The sequence below is a fragment of the Eucalyptus grandis genome, chromosome 9, assembly GCF_016545825.1.
Source record: "Eucalyptus grandis isolate ANBG69807.140 chromosome 9, ASM1654582v1, whole genome shotgun sequence".
In the NCBI taxonomy this organism is placed as follows: domain Eukaryota; kingdom Viridiplantae; phylum Streptophyta; class Magnoliopsida; order Myrtales; family Myrtaceae; genus Eucalyptus; species Eucalyptus grandis.
The window spans coordinates 12,986,704-13,009,686 of record NC_052620.1 but is presented as its reverse complement, the minus strand read 5'-3'; the positions used below and the strand labels follow the sequence as shown (position 1 = coordinate 13,009,686).

The 22,983-nt window shown below is 40.8% G+C and overlaps 2 protein-coding genes across 2 annotated transcripts; one reads left to right on the top strand and one right to left on the bottom strand.

Moving 5' to 3' along the window:
• The first annotated feature begins 39 nt into the window (after positions 1-39).
• On the top strand, positions 40-1,641 carry LOC104418328 (mitochondrial uncoupling protein 5). The gene is given in 3 exon segments (XM_010029647.3): positions 40-530; positions 533-965; positions 968-1,641. Coding segments are annotated over 3 exon segments (960 nt in total). The 5' UTR covers positions 40-419; the 3' UTR covers positions 1,384-1,641.
• A 2,177-nt stretch (positions 1,642-3,818) lies between these two features.
• On the bottom strand, positions 3,819-13,997 carry LOC104418326 (GPI ethanolamine phosphate transferase 2). Its single transcript, XM_039302214.1, is given in 18 exon segments — positions 3,819-4,252; positions 4,704-4,987; positions 5,096-5,188; positions 6,129-6,556; positions 6,559-7,153; positions 7,333-7,423; positions 7,520-7,745; positions 9,106-9,202; positions 10,401-10,544; positions 11,342-11,444; positions 11,532-11,584; positions 12,326-12,406; positions 12,517-12,623; positions 12,975-13,059; positions 13,139-13,306; positions 13,436-13,480; positions 13,583-13,676; positions 13,824-13,997. Coding segments are annotated over 18 exon segments (2,931 nt in total). The 5' UTR covers positions 13,955-13,997; the 3' UTR covers positions 3,819-4,146.
• Between the last annotated feature and the right edge of the window lie 8,986 nt (positions 13,998-22,983).

The window sequence follows — 22,983 nt, the reverse complement described above, 5'->3', positions numbered from 1 at the left end:
CAAGGACCGCGTGGCGATTGCAATAATAGCAAGGCTTGACGGTTTTTGCCTTTTGCCTTTTGCCTATTTCCCACCACCTTCTTCTCCCCCCTATAAATTCCCTCTCCGCCTGAACCAATCTCTCCACCGACGCCGCCCGCAGCAAACCGTCCTCTTTCCTTTCTTCCCCTTTTTCGCATCGATCGTCCGCCGGCATATGTCTCAGAGACCCGCCGTCCCTCACTCCTCCTCCGTCGCCTTCGGCCTCCACTCCCATCTCCTCGTCTCCAGCGACATGAACCCCAACTCCAACTGGTAAGGAACAGGAGGCGGCGAGAGAGGAGAAGAAGATATTCTTCCGATTCCGGCATTGATTCCGGCGAGGAGATATTAGCTTGAGATCAGGTCGTGTTGATCGTCTGTTCCGGCCGAGTTCGGAGATGGGTGTCAAGGGATTCGTGGAAGGAGGCATAGCCTCGATCGTGGCCGGCTGCTCGACCCACCCGCTCGACCTTCTCAAGGTCCGCATGCAGCTTCAGGGCGAGGGGCACGCCCTCCCAACCCCTCCGTCCAGAACCTGCGCCCCGCCCTCGCTTTCCAATCGCCGGCGGCGGCGGCGGCTCCCTTGCCGCGGCCCCTGCCTCCGCCGCGAGTCGGCCTGGTCACGGTGGGCGTGCGGCTCGTCCGGCAGGAAGGCGTGGCCGCGCTGTACTCCGGCGTGTCGGCCACCGTCCTCCGCCAGACCCTCTACTCCACCACCCGGATGGGCCTCTACGACGTGCTGAAGCAGAAGTGGACCGACCCGGCCACCGGGAACATGCCGCTGACCCGGAAGATCGTGGCCGGGCTCATCGCCGGCGGCATCGGCGCGGCCGTCGGGAACCCGGCGGACGTGGCCATGGTGCGGATGCAGGCGGACGGGCGGCTCCCGCCGGAGCAGCGCCGGAACTACCGGAGCGTGGTGGACGCCATCCGGCGGATGGCGCGGCAGAGGGGGTGGCGAGCCTGTGGCGGGGGTCGTCGCTGACGGTGAACCGGGCGATGCTGGTGACGGCGTCGCAGCTGGCGTCCTACGACCAGATCAAGGAGACCATCCTGGCCAAGGGGCTGATGAAAGACGGGCTGGGGACGCACGTGACGGCGAGCTTCGCGGCCGGGTTCGTGGCGGCGGTGGCGTCGAACCCGGTGGACGTGATCAAGACGCGGGTGATGAACATGAAGGTGGAGGAGGGGCGGGAGCCGCCGTACCGGGGGGCCGTCGACTGCGCGCTGAAGACGGTGAGGGCGGAAGGGCCGATGGCGCTGTACAAGGGGTTCATCCCGACGATATCGCGGCAGGGGCCGTTCACGGTGGTGCTCTTCGTCACGCTCGAGCAGGTCCGGAAGCTGCTCAAGGATTTCTAGCTGCGTCGACGGCGGCGGCGGCGACGGGATGATGATGATGATGGCGATAATTCTAGGATTTCTCTAATTAGGGAATTACATAAAATTAAAATAGAAACCATATAATATGTGGTGGATTCTATAAATAAAAAATTTATGATTTAGATTACGTGCCTTGCATCTAGGGTTTCCTGTGTGCTGTCATGTATGATGAATCCGTGTGGCTCCCGGAATACGGGAAGGAAGATGCCGTAATCAAAGCGCCACCTTGCACCCGCTTTTGGTTCTTGTTCCTCCGTTGTATAATTTCCAGGTACTATTTAAAAAAAAAAAAATTACTTTCCCTTCAAGAGAGCCTAATATAATAGACAAATTAAAAATAGGGTTCGTTTATGGTCGCGAATATAATTAGCCCATTTTCCCAGATTAGATGAATTTTTGAAAATAAGTATTTGGACACTGTGCCAGAGTCGAATATGTGGCCGGAGATTGCACAGAAGGGGCTTTCTCTCTTGCTTCAAATTCTTCATGGGCATTTGCCTTTTTTCTCCTCATGTTCTCTGCTCCTCATGAGGAGGGACTGGTGATGTGACCCTGATTTTTCCCTTTGTTCCACAAAAGCCATTCAAAAAAGATGTGATTACAATTTGCTAATCCTATGTGGTGTCCATCGGTCTAAAGTGATAACCAGTTCACCAAATTTTAAGGGGGTGGGTCCTGGTTTGAAGTGCCTAAACCTATCTAGGTTCGGCTCATGCAAGGATTTGCCCTTATCAGAGTTTCAATGCATCCGAGTCTGGTTCATATGTACTGTTAGATTGGGATTGGGCAGAATTCGGAGGCTTTTACGAGGGTGGCTCCCAGTATGAAGTGCCTAAACCTATCTAGGTTCAGCTCAAGTTTCGAGGCTCCTGAGCCAAGTTCATATGTATTGTTAGATTGGGTGGACTCTAGATGCTCGCTGCAATTGGGATTATCCAACGCTTGCTCTTGTTCTTAACGGAGTAAATATCACGAAAAATTTCAAATTAATTCTTATTTAAATTAATTTTTTGATCATTAAAAACCCCAATATAATATATTGGTAATAAATCTATCTCCGTTAGTTTTCATTATATTAGATTAATATCACAAAAATTATAAAGCCGATACATATGTGACCAACGAAGGTAAAGCTCCAAATTGATACATCTACTAATTTCTGTGTCATTCAACATAATAATTTGACGATAAAATCTAACAAACAGTAATGAATAATAAATTTTTCACTTGTGTACTAGCTTAGAGTTTGGCATAAATTTATCATGGATGAGCCAAATCAAAATTTTTCGTCATATTTAACCTATTCTTGATGGCATGCCCAAGTGGAGATGGGTTCAATCATTGTGCCAGTTTCGAGAAGTCAAGTTTAATGGGCAATGGATCACTGGATAAGGCGAAGAGATTGGGGTCTCTTTGATGGTTCCTTGAATTTGTCCGCCATGCGTGGTCCGCGTCCGCGAGGCGTGTAGGCCCGGCATTAACTTCGTCCACTCAACTTGGCCGATCCATCACGTCCCGGACTTACCGCCACCACTTCCTGATTTTTTCTGCTCAGACTTCGTTCCCTACTCACAGGTCACAACAAGCAAATCCAGCTATGATTTTGGAAGTCTAGCTAGGATAAAGTAAACCTTCCAGTTCACTAGTGCCCTCTCTTTTGTAAGACCTATTAAAGGAAGTCGCGGATTCATGCGTCACAGTGCCTTAGATCGATAAGTCGCGCAGCGAGATGGTTCGGTTGGTGTGAAACCATCTGTGTCAACCCTCCGAATCGATATCTAGAGCCATATCAAGTTGGACAGCATTCCGGCTTCCAGGATTGCTCCAGACCACACGCACTGCCTGCGATTGCGGTCCTCAGTATGTCAGAAAGACGAAGATAGTATCGTGTCTACTTTGGTTTTTTCCCCTGCCATAAAGTGCTGAGAAGATTTTCCCGCGACGTCGGCATCCGTATCACCACCTCAAATACCTTGGATTCCAAGAAGCTACAGTTGCCTTGATCGTCATTTTAACCACAGGGCAGGCTGAACTGAGGCTCGCCAAAACAGACAGCTGGTCTAGCCATTGCTTAGAGTTGCCGGAGAACCCCAATAAAGAGGAGTCTCGCATAGAAACAACATTAAGCTTTGTGAGAGAGGTTAGGGTTTTTGAAAGAGAAACTGGCGGTGGTGATGGCGAACGGCCGACAGCAGTCGTGTGGTGGTGATGGAGTGTCTTAATCTCGCCCCCATCGCCTTCATTCTTTCTCCTCTTTTTGCAGAGTGAGTTTGGTTTTCATTAACCGAATATTGTACTGTTCTCTTTTACAATGCCAAGAAGTTGTCATGTCACATCAACCACATCAACGTAATTAAATATGCTTATGACATAAGGACTCGATCACACAAATCTTGCAAGTGGGATGACTCAGATTGAACAAACTCAAATTTTTCAAAACCACAAGTAAAATTTCTATATATGGAATGGACCGAACCCTATAACAAAACAGAGAAGGTCAAACGTAGTCTGGCCGGAAAATTGTCTCACTCATTCTCTTACTGTTCAAATTGACAAACACGTTAACATGTACTCATCATTGCAAAGTGAAATGTTTCGAAATGATTACCAATTGAATGTACTATGAGCAGTGGCTCAAAGCCAAAAGAATTGAACAAATCTGCAAATAAGTACCAAAATTGTCAGCATCAGTGAGCAAGGCTACAGGAAGATCTACCTCATCCGCCGTTGAAGCTCCTAATCTTATCTTTTCCGATAAATCGTCACCAAGTATATATAAGTTCCAGTAGCAGCTATGATGAAAACCCCCAAATAAACGCAAACTGTTGCAGCAGCGACATAAAGGTACCTTCATGAAATATGAATATTGACTTAGTAAGAATTGTCTCAATAGAAGTAACAAAAAGTGTTGAAATATCATACTTAAGTGCAAAAATAACCACTCGTTGAAAGAAGGGTAGAAAGTAGTGTATGTAAAGGGCGAAAGCATTGCCATATGGGTAAAATCAATAAAACAAGACAAAATTATCTCACATAAGAAACAAAAAGTAGGACCCACTACATGAAATAGATGTTGAATCCACAATCTCGTTCACAATTAATATTTGAAAAACAAAAACTTCGACAACACGCACGATGAGAATAATCCGGAGACCAGATTGCAAGTAGAGTTTAAATATCCACAAGGAACATACAACGAAATAGTCTTATCCACACTAGCTATATATGATCACCTCATTTTCATAAAAATTCCATGGTAATAGATTAATATATGCACTTTAAAGTATGGAAAGACTTACTTTGGAGAGAAGACACTCCATATGAATAAGTGATTTCTCATCAGTAGCAGTATGATAGTGTATGCAGTCAGCGTAACTGAATTCAAGCACAAAGGTATTACACAAGGAAAACCAAGCATCATCTTTAGGAGATCTCCAAAATTAGCATTCTGCAAAGTAACCCGGCAATTAAAATCCTTCACAGAGATCCACATTGGCATGCTAAGGAGAAACAGCAGCGGGGAAGCATAGGTGATTATAAACATCAAGACACCAGATGATAGCATCGAGAAATCTGAAGCACCCTGCCAATGACGTAAAGAAGTTAGGGGAAACTGTGGCAACTATCTTTTGCCTGATATAGTTACTCCAGGTCCCAACCGCAGAAAAATTCCAGATTATGAGATGCTTACAATGAATGCACCAGCGACATCAATTGTAGCTAGAGAGTTGCTGTTCCCGAGGGCAAAATGACCTGCCATTCCCAACTGGTAAAGTGCAGCGACCTACATAGACAACAAAACCACCAATGTCAATACAAGATTGCGACCAACATAATGAATCAATATATACACTAGACGCAGCTAAAGACACTCAATGTATAAGATTGCCAAAAAATTAAGACGACGTCAGTGGAAACTAGCAAAAAAACCTGCTCCAAAACCCTCCTTGCTTTTCAGGATAAATCTTCCTACCCTTAAGAAAGTCAACTACCCCAAACATCTATTCGGGTTTTGTAAAATATAATTATCCTTTCTTCTAGATGCATATTGCGATTCATGAGACAAAAAGCACATGCATTTGGATAGAGCTAGAAGTCAAGTTTATCGATATTGAAGTTTTAAAAACCGAAGAATTGAATGACAATTACATCTGATTTGAGACTAGATGAACAGCTGATCTGGCAATATCTTTTCATTTATTCAAGCAGAGCATGAAATCGCAGAAAAGTTGTATTTTCTGTTTATGATCCATCCAGCACATAAATGCCTTCAGGCGCATGCTAAATCTGGCATGGAACCAGAGTGGTCCAGCAAAGTAGGATCAGATAAAGAAAAGGCTATGATCTATTAGCACAGAAAGAACAAGAATTCCTTGTTGCTACATAAGAATGCCTGCTTCTGGAGAAAGAGGGAGTACTAAGAGGATTTCAAAAAGAAATTAACTTATACAAAAATCCCTTCTCTTTATTAGAGTGCTTTTGTGTCGCTATGCCTGCTTCTAGAAATTTAAATAGATTTGAATCACATCCCCGAGCCATTATGTCCGAAGAGGAACTTGATAGCACAAGAATGATGAATTGTCACTTAAGGATTTGATCTTTTTCTTAAACCACTACTGATGGTAAAATATTCTTAACCAGATGCAACAGTTACTTTAGAGAACAGGTAATCTAGCTTGCATTGAGATGTGGACAGAACCACAGAAGATGCCATTGTAACTGACCTCAATCCAATGCTTATGAGCAGGCACAGCACTGAAAGAATGAAGCATGCTGGCATAGATCTGCACAAGCAGCAAAAGCACAGGCAACGAATTTGTTGGCTGTTGGAGCAACAGTTGAAGGAGACACCAACAAAATATGTATGCCCACCCTATGACATAAAATGAGTCTCTCATCTCCATCAGCGGAGGCAACTTTAGAATGTCATGGGAACCAGAAGTAGACAAGCAGATATCACCATTAGAGCATGCCTTGGAAGTCCAAATATGTATTAGCCATGGTACAGCTACGACAGCCACAACCGTAAGAGCAGCAAGAAGTCTATATATCTTCTGTACTGATACAGTGGAACCGTAGCTGTATGTAAATGACCCTGATGTATCATCCTCGTGACTAATTATATATTTCAAAACCATCAATCCTGGGATAAAAAGCTGAATCCGACCACTAAAACCATTTTCCTTCTTGTCCATAAGAATGTTAGAACATATATACTTAAGATGATCACCGACAGGCACGCCAGCAGCCAAAGTCGTTTCACATATTCATGTCCTGCCAGTTTTAGCCATTTAGAAATATCAGGAAGATTTACCCAGTTTATACCACCCTGGTGCCAGGCTCTCAAAATTCTTCCCGATACAAGTACAGAAAAGAGGGATATAATTGGATAGCTGATCTTTCCATTCAGAGACATGGACAAGCCGACTGAACTTTGAGTTCTATCTGCCAGAATGGTCTGTGCAGTCTTCCGAATTAGTAACAGATAAAATGTCGACGACACAAAATGCCAAATATATTGCTCCTCCTCTACCATAGAACTGGATCCCATGCTTATGACATGAATCAATGTAGCACCCATGAGGAAGATCTCATCCAAATGCCATGAAAAGGCATATTTTTTCAAGCTGGAAATCTGATGGTCTTCTCTAACATACAAGGCCTCATTCAAATGAAATACAAGCCCCAGAAAGATCAAACATGAGAGAATCATTGCTGAAATTCCAACAACAAGCAGGCTGACAGGTTTCTGCAAAATACTTACTTGTTACTGCATGGAAAAAATAAAGTTATAAAAGGAAAAGATTAAATCACATCTGGTTTTGTGTGCTCTTCTACGGTATTATATGCATCATGTTCACCAGTAAAATTGAATCAATGTCCCAACAAAGAAGCAGTCTATTTTCAGTGGATCAAAAAGACACATACATCAGTCATTCTGCGTGCTAACCACTGACTTGCAGTCCTCAAGAACACATAATATGCTGCGGTAGCGCTCTTGTAGTCTTCAATGTTTGACCTTTAAAAGTGAGTGCCAAGACAACAAAGAATCATAATTTTGCTCATGTAACATTCATTAGGTATTTGAATCTGTGATGCTTTAAAGAATTATTACACAAAGATCCTCTTGAACTTCCAGGACCTGTGGAGGACGGCAGCATTCTGATATAAGCAACAGAAGACCTGCTCTATGTTTCCACCGCACTCAGTGACCACTGATTTTGTATCTCCAGTGTTTTCCTCTACTAAAACATGTTCACAGGGTAGACCAGATAACTGGGCCTGTAACAATCTTAACAACTGCCAAGAGTTTAACTCTAAAGCTCTCATCTTTTCAGCATCTGCACATATTGAGAGAATATAAAGTGGTCATTATTTCTTATAAATCAAAGGTAAAAAGGACCCAGATAGAAGTAGAATAAGAGGAAGATCTAGGAAACCAACGTTCGCATGTCGATGCAGAACCTACAAGATGATAACTGAAATCTTCTTCAGTCAAATAAAGGAATAACCAACCACCTAGCAACCAATCTAAAATACTTCAAAATCCAGCATTTCTTGATTTGGCCCTACGTTTCCTCTAACTAGTTAACAGATATATTTAATATGGACATAAAAGAGCACGTCAAATTAAAAAAAATTGCAAAAATTAAGTAATTTAACCTTTTCCTTGCTAAAACACAAATAGCCTGCACCAGCTACCACACTATCACAAATTATTCACAATCACTGTTAATTATTCTTGAAATTGCTGACCACTTAAAAGATGCAAACTTGGTCTCCTACCTTCAGGAGCTTTTCAAAGAACTAGTGGAAGGTTATAATGATTCAGTTTGCTATTTCCAACCAACGTTGTGTTGGTTTTTTTCACAATTTAAAATTAGATCAGACAACTAAACTAACAGATAGACATTGTTATGTATAAGAACTTCGTGTTAAAAATTTTCAAAAAAAAAGAAGAAGAAGAAGAAGAAGAAGAAGAAGAAGAAGAAGAAGAAGAAGAAGAAAGAACTATGCATAATACTCATTATATTTCCGGATATTTCGTAATTATACAACAACAAAAGAAGGAACAGAACCAAAGAGGATCTTCATCTTATACAGATGTGTCATGGTAATTTCTCGAAAATCCATATGCACATGCACCAAATAAGTAATTGCGACCAAAATGCTATTCTTTTTTTATTTCCACTTGCACAAATTATGTCAACAGAAATAAACGTGATAATTATACCTTATTCTTCTTATAATTGATGAAAAACAGCATGCTCAAGAGACAACAAAGAGCACAGAATGAAACTGATGTGGCTTTCCCATTAACCCCACTAACTGCCAAGAAAAACGCTACAACCATTGGAGATTACTGGAAGCAATACTCTGGTCAATGAAACTTCCCTATTATAGATCTCAAACTACAATGAATGAATCCAAGAGAGATAACCATGATGAACACCATCAAATCTATTATTTGATGGGTGAGCTGAAAAAATCCTTCTTGGATTTGAAAGACTTGATCTATTTGCACCAAGGAAACTCACATTGGACACAGCCAATATGAGGAGAAATGCTTGAGATCATCGTCCAGCAGTTGATCAGCAACTATTGTGATAACTAAAATTCATAATATTTGAAAATTGTTGACTTGGTGAACCATGCATGTCCACAGAGAGAGAGAGAGAGAGAGAGAGAGAGAGAGAGGACCTGTCATAAAGTTAAGAGCATGTGGGATGACAACTCCAATATTGTTTTTTGGTATCGGCACATTGAAGAGGAGAGCTACAGTGGCTGCAATGTCAATCTGCATCACAAAGAATAAGTGAAGAATGGAAGGTTATTGGACTATTAGTTGGTCATAATTATTAAAATTGTAAAAAACATGGCATTGTAACTAAAACCAATATTGGTGAGAATATTTAGAAACTGAAATCTCTTTACCCTTGGCTCTTGATTTTCTGAATTTGCAAATTTTTATTTCAGGGTCCAGTATTTCTTCTTGTACTAGAAATTTATAAAAGTAATCAACTGCCTGTTTGACAAGTCATCATTCAGAAGATTATGCCTTTCTTGTTTGCACCATGTCGCTTTTCATTGGAGAAATTTAGCGAGAAATTTCAAAAGTTGCTTCTTGCATTTATTTTGTTATAAGTTAATTTTAAAGAAGTACTCCACATACCTGTAAGAATTACATAATGAGGAAATTAACCACCTCAAGGATGTATTTAATCACGAAACAATGTCACGAAATTCCATTCTCCACGTCCAGCTTACATTTATCTAATTTCCTAATATTGACTGTTAGTCTTATATAATAGCAACAGCAATAATGGCATTCATATGTGTGTGCAAAATATGGAATATGTTTTAATAGAGGAAAGGAACAATATGATCTGAGTTATTTTATGAAATAGATTCAAACTATTGACGGATAAGGAAATTTATTTATATATAGAATCTCAATAAGATAGATTTATCAAATAAATATGATAATTCCATTTGCATCTTAAATTACAATCTTGTCCTTTGTTTGGTAATACACAATCATTATTTATTCTTCCAGCTAGCATGGGTATATTGTGGAATATTCAGGCGAAAGTTTTGAGGTTGAAAGTTCCTGTCAGGTTTGCTTACCGCAATGAGAGATTAGACATCAAATAGGATTCTTAATGAGTTTCCAATTCCTACTTAGAGTAAGATTCCAAGGATCTTCGCTTCCCTTTGGACTATGACTATACAGCACATATACAATATGCGCGTGTGCATTGACGAAGTTTAATGAAATTTTAGCTAGAGTTTTCTTTTGAAGTATTTGATGCAGATATCTTCTTCAGTTTGATGCTTAAGAAGCTTCTTTGTGATGTGTGAAGAAATCTGCTTTTTTGTGATTATCGTTTGCAAGAAATTCCTATCCAATTCTGGCTTCATTGTGATTGTTTGTCCCTCAAGCAAGCCGGTTCTACTTCCCCATAACAATTAAATTGTGGAAATTGATAGAGTACCTGGTTTGCTGAATTGCCTGTAGTTGATGCATGGTCAAGTGTGTGATCACTCAGATCAACAAAAACAGCCAATGAATCAGTTTCTTCAAATGAAGAACCACCATGGTTACCACTCTCAGTCATGCCGTGGTCACTAACTATCACCTTCAATGCATTCAGTGACATAATGTGTGAGAGAAGATAATTTCTTCAAGTATAGTGCCAGAAAGGAAGCTAAATAAGCATCTAATAAAACATATATGTTTGTCAAATTGAAAGGAGAAGGTGGCACTACACTACGTAATTATATCTGACAACACATCTAGAAGATAGTTTCATAGATTCAAATCTATGTCTCCTAAATATTAGAAATATTGATTCTTCATCACTAACAACTTGGAAGAAACTTACTGGTCAAAGTGTTGTAGAATTTTAATAATTCGAAAAATATATTTCATAGGCTTCCGGTTTACTCTCTCTGTCCCTACTACTATTGTGTAGCAAAATCTCAAAAATTGCAAAGCAATTGTCAGTGAATGCAGCAGCAATTCTTTAAGAGTTAATCCAATCTTAGTAAGCACCAACACAACAATGGAGATGCAAACTTTGCAAAGGGATCGAGTGCCATGTATGTGCTCATGGATTACCCAGTTTTGCCTCCTTATGTATATCAACATATACCTATACAAAGAATATCTTTCACTAAATTATTAAATTAGCGGACTCTTTGGTTTTCAGTAGACATGTATCAGTCTGTCAATCCTCAGATATAATCATGTGCCTAGATCATCAAATGAAAAGGTAATCTCTTACTCAAACATTTATGAGTTGCTTCATTTTGCCACTATTATAATGCATGTCCAGCGGGCAAAAGCAAACATCCTGTACAACTATATCAACTAGAATTTCATAATTTAAGAAAATAATACACAGCAAAGGAGAATGGAAAAATTTAGCCTAACCAAAAGAGTCCCTGTCTGATGATTCTTTTTATCCCTAAGGCTGCTTTGATGAATCATCTCAATTACTTCATCCATCTCCTTGAGTTTTGGGCCCATTAAGAAACTGATGCAATCAAATTCAAGCTGTAAGGTGTATTCAGAATAAGCAGATATGCAAAAACATTAAGTATTGCAATGGAGCAGAGTGTACCTGTTCCTTCCACCAAGATGACCAACATGATCCAGACCTAAATAATGGAGAATCTGAAAGATAAAGTCAGAAAGTAGCAGTACCAATCAGCATTTAGCAGCATTGTGAAGGGAAATGGACTGAGCGATTTATCTCTTGAAGATAGAGAGATTCCTAAAACAGGAAAGTCAACCCCCCCATCAGCTAGAGATGGAATAATATAGCTGCCAGTAGATAAAGCGATAAACAAAAAGACTTCTCAGAACAACAGAATCAAACTCATAAGTCAAGACTCAATGGATCATTAACCTGATAAACTTATTAACAAACCAATATGGTTGGGTCCCTATGGTCAATCTCTTAAGATCATTATGTCATCCATAATAAACATGAAAGCAGATGAAAATGGAGCCCTTCTCTTGACTCCAGATTTTTTAGATAATTTTGCTCGGTTAGCATTACTTAGATCACTAAGTCATATTGAACTTTTCTGTACATTAAGATGCCATCTCCTAACCCAGGGAAGGGGGCACGAAAATTCAGGATTTTCCGCTGCATGGATCTCCTGGGAAACAATAGTAAGTATGGATTAAAGGGCTAGCCATCTACTGGTCCAACTGATCCATTTACTTTATTTTGACTATGAGATAATTATCACCTATTGTGTCAACCACTGTTCTTTGGCATAGAAGGGTAATCAAATAGGCAGGTTTACATCAAGCGTGTGTGAACAAGAGTAGAGATGTGACTTCAAATAATGACTGAAGGTGAAAATAGGTAAAAGTTAAGGAGTAAAAAATCCAAAAACAACTGACCAGAAGATCCCAGTCATCTCTGCGAAGCTCTTCGTCTAAATGTCGGGAAACATTTTGGTCTACTTGAACAGTATCTTTAACCTGTAATCAAATAACACTCTAATTGAATAGCAGAAGACACTATTCAAATTAACCCAAAGAACATATACCCAAAACCATACGAAGGACACTTGTCGGTGAAAACCACTCACAAAAAAACTGCTCACGCCATCGTGCCTAATAAATGATCCTGGAAATAACTTAAGCCATGTGTCATCACCATGCATGACCATCTTCCTACCAGTCTGAAAGAATTGACCTACCATACAAGAAGTATACAAGTGACCCGTGTTATAAATTCTAAATAGTAAAACTTGCCGTCATTTAATAGCTTAAACTTTTACAATAGTTGGCAGTGTTCCCACAAAATTTTACAAGGTATCAAAGTAGAGGGTAATAAATTCCCAATTATATATCTCCATTCTTAGATCTAACGGCAAAGCCCAACCTATGCATGGGTGGGACTACAACAACATTTATATATTAAACCACGTCATCGTTTAATAGTTTAACCATTCGCAACAGTTGAAATGATCCACCAAATTTCACGATGTGTACAGATCCACAAGATCATTTTATACAATAAGTATGACAATCCAACTTGATTTACCAATAATATTATCATCTTGCAAAGCTTGTGTATTAAAGTTGAGTGCCACGTCCAGAAATCCTCCAATTGCCCCAGAAACCATAGCCTGGAACCACAAAAACTTAGACCGTTAATAAGAAGAGGAAACATTGACCTAAAACATAGAAGTAGCCCAAAGAAACAACCTTCAAGCACGGCATCGTAACAGTAGGAGGTGCAGCCTTTGCATGGTATCCAACTGCAAATCCATTTGCTAGTAACGACTGAGTATAAGGCATGGCTTCAACAAAAGCCTCTCTTGGAGGCTTGTCGTCCCTTCCGAGCACAAATTCAGCTGGAAGACCATCAACAACCTAAACTGACATGGGTGCAGTGGGCAACTAGTACTTACTATCGAGTTACATTCAGAATGCAAAATAAAGAGCTGGTGCCAAGAGCATCTTCAATCGGCACTTATCTCAAGCATGAGCAAGATTACATACCATTAGAATTAGCCGATCGAACGGAGGGCTGATCTCAGATAATTCCTAAAATAGCAAATGCATCATGAAAATCAAGAAAATCCAGCCGCCCCTAAGCAGAGGACTCGCAATTCACCATCTCAAAACAGGGTTAAGCAAATACCGAACCTGATACAACCGCTTGAGCTCTTCTGGAGGCAATGCCGCCGCCGAATCATTTCCAACGCCGTTGGGCCACGGCGCACGGAAGCTCTCCGGTCCACTGACGACGGCGACGGCGAGACCCAGAAGGCAAAACAGAAAAAAGTTCAGAAATTGCAAAATGGGTCAACGCATCCGGATCATCTCCAACCTCAAACCGAGCGTGTGACAATTACTGGCGAAATTTTCGGTGTCTAGAGGAACGCACCTGACGCCAGAAAGAGCCGGCTTGGTGGGGAAGAAGCCGAAGATGAAGAGGGAGAGGCCGAGGGACTGGAGGAGAACTGCAGCTGCGGCGATTATGGCGAATCTGGAGCACGTAATCGAAGAAGGAGACATTCCCGCTCTCTCTCTCTCTCAAGCGGGTCGAATCCGAGCAAGCATTCCTCGTACAGGTACAGAGGAGGGAGATGACCAACCCTGCTCCGCTCGTGAGAGTTCAGGGGTGGCTTTGGGAAAATATTTCTCATTAAAATTATTTTCTCTTGAGATTGAGAAAGACCTTAATTTGATTTGTCTATAATTATGAACAAAATATCTCATATTATGTATGGAGTTTACAATTCATTATCTTAATCTCGCTAGCCCTTATTTTTTCTTTTTTCGGCACAGCCTTATATGGGCATAATATCCTGAAAAACCTTAAGTTTTAATTCTCGTCTCAAATTCTACTATTGGTCTCATAAAAAATCTCTAACTTTAGCCTATGTTCCAATTTTAACCTAAATTTTTTTTCCCATTAAAAATCCCAAACTTTAAGTTTAGTATCAATTCTACCCTAAACCTTTTTTATATCATAAAAACCCTCAACTTTATACCAAGTATCAATTTTACCCTTGTTTTTGTCTCATGAAAAAATATCAGCTTTAAGTGCAGTTTTGACTTTACTCTAAATTTCTTGTTTCATAAAACATCACTAACTTTTAACTTGAGCCCCAAATCTACTCTTCATTATCCAACCGTCAAAATCTCCCTTAAGGATTGTGCACTCGTCCATCTCTCATACTTGGGAATGTTCCGTTTCTCATAGTCAAAGAGCTTGCCCTTAGAATGCTGAAACAAGTCATGTTTGGAAGTTTTTCATCTCTTAGTTGTCAATGATAAATTTGAACAAAGGTTAATGCAGGCAGATTTATGACTAAAGTAAAAATTTGTGGTGTTTTATAAGACTATAAAAATTTGAGGGTAAAATTGGGACAAGACCTAAAGTTTCAGATTTTTCATAGGAAAATAAGTTTATAATAGAATTTTGAGACAAGACTTAAAGTTGATGATTTTTTATAAAAAAAAAAAAAATGATAGAATTGTCACTAGACCTAAAGTATGAGGTTTTTTTTTTTTTTTTAATGAAATAAAAGGTAAAATTGGGACAAAAGCTAAAGTTGAAGGGTTTTTAAGGTATTAGGCTGCATGATATGCTTGGTCTTTTTTTTTTTAATACCTATACGCTGTGATATCCTAAATTTCGACCCCGCCTCGAATATATGAAATGGGCATTTTGTCTATGCACCTATGATCCTTTTTCTTGGAGCTGATCACTCCTGAGTTAACTGATCTATCATGTGAAGTCGTTAAGGGATATAAATGCGACAAACTTGAGAATTTGATCGGAAATCAACTGTTCGACCATGCTAATTGGCAATAGTCAATACGGCATCGTTATAATTGATTAGAGATTTGAGATAGGTAGATTCGACAGAGGCATGTAATGAAGTTATGGGTGGTTTTACCTAATTGCAAAATTCGCGTCAAACGGCATTAAACTGATTTTTTTGTCGATTCTGTACCTGATGCCCGTAATTGAAACGTTGAAATTTTTACGACAATTGAGAGTCGCCAATGAATCGAAAATGCACAAACGTGGATTGAAAATTATCGACCACAGGTCATACGTGATAAAATCCCTAAAAGCTATTTGGTAAGTTGAGTCACGTTAAAATCGTGTTCGGTCGATTTTAATCACGAAATTGAATTCGGCTTCGGGAATCGGATATTCGAGCATGTCATGATTCATTTATAGGACGTCGTATCATCTTTTGGAGAAATTCCGTCGAGTCGGAATTTTGCGGAAAAATTGATTTTCGGGCAATTTGGAATAAGAAGTGGAAATTCGGATGGGAGGTGAAGTGGGCTATTTTGCTACCCAAAAATTATTAATTTTGGGAAATTAGGCTCAATAAAGTAATTTGGGGACATAGGGGATTGGCATGAAGACTTTGGGGCTTAGGCAATCATCGCTTAGATATTTAATCTTGACTTTCTTTACCCCTCCCTTTCTCTCTCCCTTTCCCCACTCTCTCACGCGTGAACTCATCCCCATCTCTCTGCCGCCCACCTTCTTCTTTCCTTCCTCCCCTCTCTTCTTCTTCACCCCCTTCCTCCCCTCACACCCCATTCTTCTTCCTCTTGTTGACCTCACGACTCCACGCCTCATTCCATTTCTTCTTCTATTTTGCCACCACCACCTCACGCCTACTGCTCCATCTTCATGCACGCCACCTAGCCACCACCCCTTCCACTTTACTGATCGTCAGCAACCCCTTTTTCCTTTCATGGTTGCTGTCGTTGCCCCATCCAGCCCTCACGCCAACTCACCCGCCACTCCAACAACCCACAGCCACAGCCCCTCTGTCCAGCGCAATTCCAGCAAACCGTGGCCATCAAGACCAACCCAAGCCAAGCCTGACCAGCCTCTTGATCTAGCCTCTCCAGCTCCAAAGCAGAATTGAGTTTCAATTAAGGGCAGAAACTTGTAGGGCCGTTTTCAGCATCTTTTGAGCCTCCCTTGGAGCCGTTGTAGGCACAAGATCTCACCGCTGTCGTGCCACCGTCACCATGAACCCATTTGCTCGCTAATCCGGTGAGTTAATTCCCTAATCCTTGATTAGATTGTTAATTGCACATAGCTAGGTGGATTAATGATAATTAGATTGATTAGATTAGTATTAAGTGAGATTAGTCTTAAGATGGATTAGTGTTAATCTAGTATGGTTAGATTAGCCTAAGATAGGTTAGTGTTAATTTAATTTGTGAAATTAACACTAATGAGGAGGGATTAGTCCAATTCAGTGGATTTTCCTCAAATCTGGTTTCTAGACCCTCACATATATTTTGAGGTTGATTCCTTCTTGAAAAATATTTTAGACATCTTCCGCTATAACATATATTTTTCTCAAGATTCTATGGATTTAAAATAGTATGATTTCAACTTCGTCAAAAACAAAACAGAGCCCTTATTTTTACTGGAATTGATGACCTTTTGGTATTCAATAGATTTTTATCAACTCATAGGGTTCGAATTTCGAAAGAGGTCATTCACAAAAGTTGTTTGTCACATTTTGTAGGTTAACATAATCAAATTTCAGATCAAATGGACAAGTTTTAGACCTCGAACTAAGCTGATTTTGGAAAATAGACTTTTTGGAAATGAACATAGTTTATGTATTGGATTGAGCGATTTACTAGGCTTAATATAGAAAGATTTGGGTTAAGGTGTATTCATGAAAAATGTTCATTTTTGTGTCCTTTATAACATATTATAATTTGGAAATTTTACAAACTCGTTTGGATAGATTTCTAGATTTAAACTTGAAGATGCACGAGTGGACCGTTTCTGCCGGTTAGGGCTGATTATGATTTTGTGGCGTTCTTGGTGCAATGCTTGCTGGTTTGCGCATACTTGATGATATGGTTGGTTTATGACATGCTTGGAACTTGTGCATGATGATGTGTGAAGGATTGTGCCATGGTGATGGTGTGTGGTCATGTCGAAAGATGGCTGTTGAAGGGCGATATGTGAATATGTATATATGTGATGACTATTGAAAGATGAGGTGATATGCTAACGCAATCACATGTGTTGTGTCGAGGAAATCAAATGGGTGGTGAGCCAGTAAAGGATTAAGCCCCGTTTGGTTCGACTTTCCTAATGGGCTTTGGGCCTCCAAAGCCCTTTAGGGAAAATATTTGGTATTTGGGAGACATTTTTAAAATCTATTTGCCAAATGTGAGCATTCCAAATGCTGAAAGATGAATGCTGGGGAGGGGCTGCTTTCGGCTTTGGCATTATGCAATTTCCACTGTTCACGGTGACACTATTCATCTTCTTCTTCCCTGCCTAAAAGTCGCACTTCTCCTGTAGTCGCCACCGTTGCTTGGGGTCGCGCGTCCCCGATGACCACCGCTTGGGGTGGCGTGACTTGCAACCCAAGCGATGTCGCATGACCTCGGGTGGCATCGCTTGGACCACGTGGACCTCAAGCGACGCCGCGAGCGGCCAAATTTGGTTGCCGGGGGGCTAGATCTAGCTGCTCAGAAGCCTCGCCTAAGGTCGTGCAATGACCCAGGCAACACTGCCTGAGGCTGCAGATCCTAGGTGCAACCCGGGCGTCGCCTGAGGTCGCCAACCTCAGGGGAGCTGCCTCCCCCCACCGCCACGCCACCGGCCCGCCTCCCCACCACCACCAATGCTACCGCCACCACCGCCAGCCGCTCCCCACGATTTTCCTCTCTTCGATTGTATCTCCTCCTCCATTTTCTTTTCATTTTTTCTTTTTTCCTTTTACTTTAAAGCTACTTTGCAAAATATACACTACCAAACACACTTGCTTTCACAAAATGCCCATTCACTCAAAGATACTTGGGGAAATGGCTTTGCATTTCCCCAAAATTGAACTAAACGGGCTCAACACGATAACGTAACCTCGTGTGAGCCACCTCTAGAATCTTGTACCATTGCTTATTGTAGTCAAGGGCTAAGTGTTATATGGTGAACTAAGTCACATGGGAGTCACATCTAGAGCTTTGCTGTGACATCCTGATTTTCAACCCTATTTTCGATCGAATGAATTTGGTTTTTCATCGACGTGTCTATAGTTCTTTCTCTGAATTGATCACTCATGAGATAATTAATCTATCAGGTAAAACTGTTAAGAAATCTAAATGCAACTAACTTGGGAATTCAACTAGAAATCGATTACTCGACCGTGTTAATTTACAAGGGTTATTACGGCATTGTTAAAATCGATTAGATACTGGAGATAGATCGTTTCGACAGAGGCATGTGATTAAAGTGTGGGTGATTCCACTTGATTGCAAATTTTTTATCGAACGGCATTAGACCGTTTTTTTTTATAATCATTTTTGTACCATGTGCACGTATTTGAAATCTTGAGATTTTCATGACAACCGAGAGTCGCCAATGAGTTGAAGATGCATAATGTGGCTCGAAAATAATCGACCACGAGTCAAATGCGCTAAAAATTTCTAAAAGCACATGGTAGATTAGGTCATGCTAAAATTGCGTTCGGCTGAAATTAACCGTGAAATTGAACTTGGTTTCAAAAATTGAAAGTTTTGGCGTGTCACAATTTATTTTAGGAACAAAATTTTCGGCAATTCTGGATTTTTAGCGAAAAATCAAAGTTGGGCTATTTTGGACCGGGAAATTCGGATGACTGTTTTTGGGTGGATTTTTGGAGTTCAAGATGGACCAATTGGCAAGTTAAATTTTGAAATTGAAGTGGGCACCTACCTTGGCAAATTGGCTACTTAATTGGATGGAATTGGAGTGAAATTGGATTGGAATTGAAGAGGAAATGTTACAAATTCGTAGCTAGGGGGGCTGCGACATTTTAGCACCCTTGGAGACTTCTTGGAGAAGATTGGTGAGGGAAAAATAGCTGTGGGTGAGACTAAAGACTTTTGGGGCAGCCACTTGAGTGCACTTGCGCCCGTCGCTCGCATGTCCAGGCTGTTGTTCGCCATCTGCTAGGTCTCTGTCCAACCAATTTAGACGTTGTCGCCATTCCAACTGTCTGAAGCCACCGCTGTTGGCCCCCTGCTCACGCTGCCGTCTGCCTTGCCATTTCCAATTGCCGTAGCCGCTTGGTCCAACTCCTTTAGCCCTTGGACAGAGCCAAACTCATAGCCCAAGTTGTGAGCTTCGTAGGTTGTTTCGAGCCCCTTCTGAACCTCTCTTAGCGTCGTCGTTGACTCGAGTCTCGCTCGCCGTCACGCCGCCGTCGCCATGGATACTCACTGGCTCGTAAATGCAGTGAATATACTTGTTAAACCTTGCTTAGGGGGTTAATTATGCTTAAGGGATAATTAGATTAGCTTAAGCTTGGTTTAGGTGGTTAGTTTAGTTTAATTAGTGATTTAGTTGGTTAATTAAGCTTATTAGGTGGTTAGATTAGTGTAGTTATAGATTAATTAGATTGGGGGATTTATTTAGATTAGTGCATTATTTTTCTAAGTTCAATTAGGTGGCTAGATTAGTGTATTTATCTTAATTAGGCATTTATCTAATTATCTTGCATTATTTAATTAATTTTGTAATTTATTTAATTATTTAATATTTAATATTTCCTAAAAATTATACCGGAATAGCCGGTTGTCGAATTTCGTGCCGATTGTCGTGGTGTGGTCGGTTTATGCAATTGAATGCTAAATTGTGCAATTGAGTGATGATTGTTAATTTTGAATTATTATTTCAAAATTCTGGATTTTTTGTATTAATTCAGAAAATACCAAGCGTTGGTTTTTAATGCCAAAAATATTTTTAAGTACTATATTAAATAATGAGATTTTTAAAAGTGAGGATGTAGCATTTTATGGTTCAAACTGACCGTGTACCCACACACAATTATTTTACCGTGTGTTTTCAATATGAAGAAAATAGGCCAAGTACATTATTTTAATTGAGGCATTTGAGTACAAAGCACAATGTCCTTGACCGAGATTAGATATGCATGGAATCGTTATCGGAACCAGTCATGAGCTTTTAAGCCAAATGATGCTCTTTCATGAATGCCCTAAATCAATGGATGCCGGTCGCAGTGGAGACTGGACCAATACTCCTTTATGGAATGCCGTCTAGATGTAGACATTGCCGTGCTTGATGGTGCGAAACGACGCCTGGCTATGCTGGAAAATCGCTGATTGTTGAGTCGGTCGTGGCTGTTGGGTCGTAATTAATTAAGACGCCCAAATGATTGAAATTGACGCGCCTGATTATGTGACAAAATTGTGTGGCACGAAATGAGACGTGTTATAACGATTTGGCCTTATAATTGGGATCCCTGTGATTGTTTGGGATATGAGTTGTGGCGTTCCAATTGTTGAGTGTTATTACTGCACATATCTATTATATGAACTGAACTGACGTGCAGGAAGCAACTAAGGCGAAGTGAGTCTCATTGGTTGTGTGTGTAGATTGCCTCTAGGCGTATTTTTTTCCTAATTGGGATTTAGGGAGTAGATTTGCTGAGACATTGTTTCAACCCATCGTGAGTTTAACATTTTCAGGTCCTTAGATGGAGGAGCGCCAAGTGCGGTACGAGGTCCCACAGATAATGGATTTTGAGTTCACCTACATCCCCATTCTCGGGACCACCCTGACTAGGGAGCTAGTTAAGTCCGTCGTATGGGTCGATGAAGGACTACTTCAGTTAGTACCTCACCGATTCATAGCATGGTTCATTAGCTTTCGACAAGGGGTTGGGAGAGTCCCCTATTGGGTTTCGACGGGCCTTCTGTTGGGATCGGGCAATGAGAAGCAGCTCACCCGATGGATTTCAACATTTCCGGTGGTGTCGTGGTGGACTCTGAGGCCTCTAAGCCCATGGACAAGGAGTTTAGTGCCTAGATGGCTTATCAGCTCTTCTTTTTGAGTAGGCCCGGTTGATAGACTAGCTTTGTATATAAACCTAGTGTGTTTATAAAAGCGTGTTTGTTTGTGAAATTATTATCCTTCTTTTCTATTCTATGTTGATTGTTGTATGGGGATTATTTTATTACGCTTCTGTATGTGCATGAATAATTTGGGTTAGCGATGCGTTCTAGGAACGTCGCAATTTAGTTTTACCAATGAGGGATGTGCGCGCGCTCGAAGTTCGATGCGCGACATTTGCACTACTATTTTGCATAGTCGAGGGCAAAGTGTTACACGATAGCGTGATTTCGTGGGAGCCACCTCTAGAACCCTATACTGTTGCTATATGTGGAAAAGGACTAAGTGCTACATAACAAGGAAACTTCGTGTGTCACCTTTAGAGCCTTAAGTTATTGCTTTGTGCGGTCAAGGGCTAAGTGCTACACGATAGCGTGACTTTGTGGGAGCCACCTTTAGAACCTTGTACTATTGCTGATTGTGGTCAAGGACTATGTCACGCCTCGATCCTCGGGGATGTGCCCATCCTTCTCCCAGGTCAATTTTAACGTGCGATATCCCATGACTAAGTATCGCCGACCCTTTCTTTTTTGATTACGCATGCGGAAGCAATTATAGATCCCCAAACAATAAAACAATGGAATAAAAAAGCAGATCATATTTTTCATATTGAAATTCACAACTACACTTTTATTAACAGCACAACTCATAGAATATTTACAATATAATTCATAGCATACTTATCTCATATCTACCTACACTAAGATAGGGTTCACAAAAGGGATGGGATCTCAATCCACATCTAGGTTGTACTCAAGATCCCTCTTTGAATCATCTTCCGCTTTAAAAATCTTTCTCCTCCTTAGGTTTCACCTCAGCGCTCTCCTTCTTATGTTCCTCCTCCTTGGCTCCCCCTTAGGGTCTTGAAATGGTTATTCAATAACCAATGAGACCACGTCTCAGCAAGTTCTACTCCCTAAGACCCAATTAGTAAGCAGATACACTACTCGGTTGCCTAAGCATAGCACGAGTCAGAGGACTTGCATCGGCCTCAAATTTCATTTGCATATTAGTACAGTTCTATTGATACTCAAACAATCACATCACCGATTGAAGCATCGATCAAATCGACCTAATCGATTTCATGTCAGTCGAATCATTTTTAGGTCATTCATCCCACACCAAGCAATTCCTTAGATTTAGTGGCTTTACGGTCCCACCCGACCCTTTCCAGATTCAATGGCTTTATAGTCGCACCCGACCTTTTCAAGATCTAGTGTTTTTATGGTCCCATCCAACCCTCTCAAAATTTAGTGGCTTTACGGTCCCACCCGACCCTCTCGCATTCAATTTAGGAATAAATCTTAAATTCACTCCTAAATTACTTTAGCATCAAATAAAGCTCAAATAAATAAACGGACTACACCACGACAATCGCACGAAATTCCGGCCTTTGGCCATCCCGATTGAATTTCCGGAAAAATAAATAAATAATTAATTAATTTCGAAAAATAAATATATAATAATAATAATAATCCAATTTAGGCCCGTAATGCCGAATTGGACGCCGAGACGAGCCTAGAAAATTACCGAAACTCGTTCCATAAATAACATGGCATGCCTACTTGCTAATGTCTATTTCTAACCACCTAGCATGCATCATTAAGTCTATAATTTAATTGATCTAAACTAATCT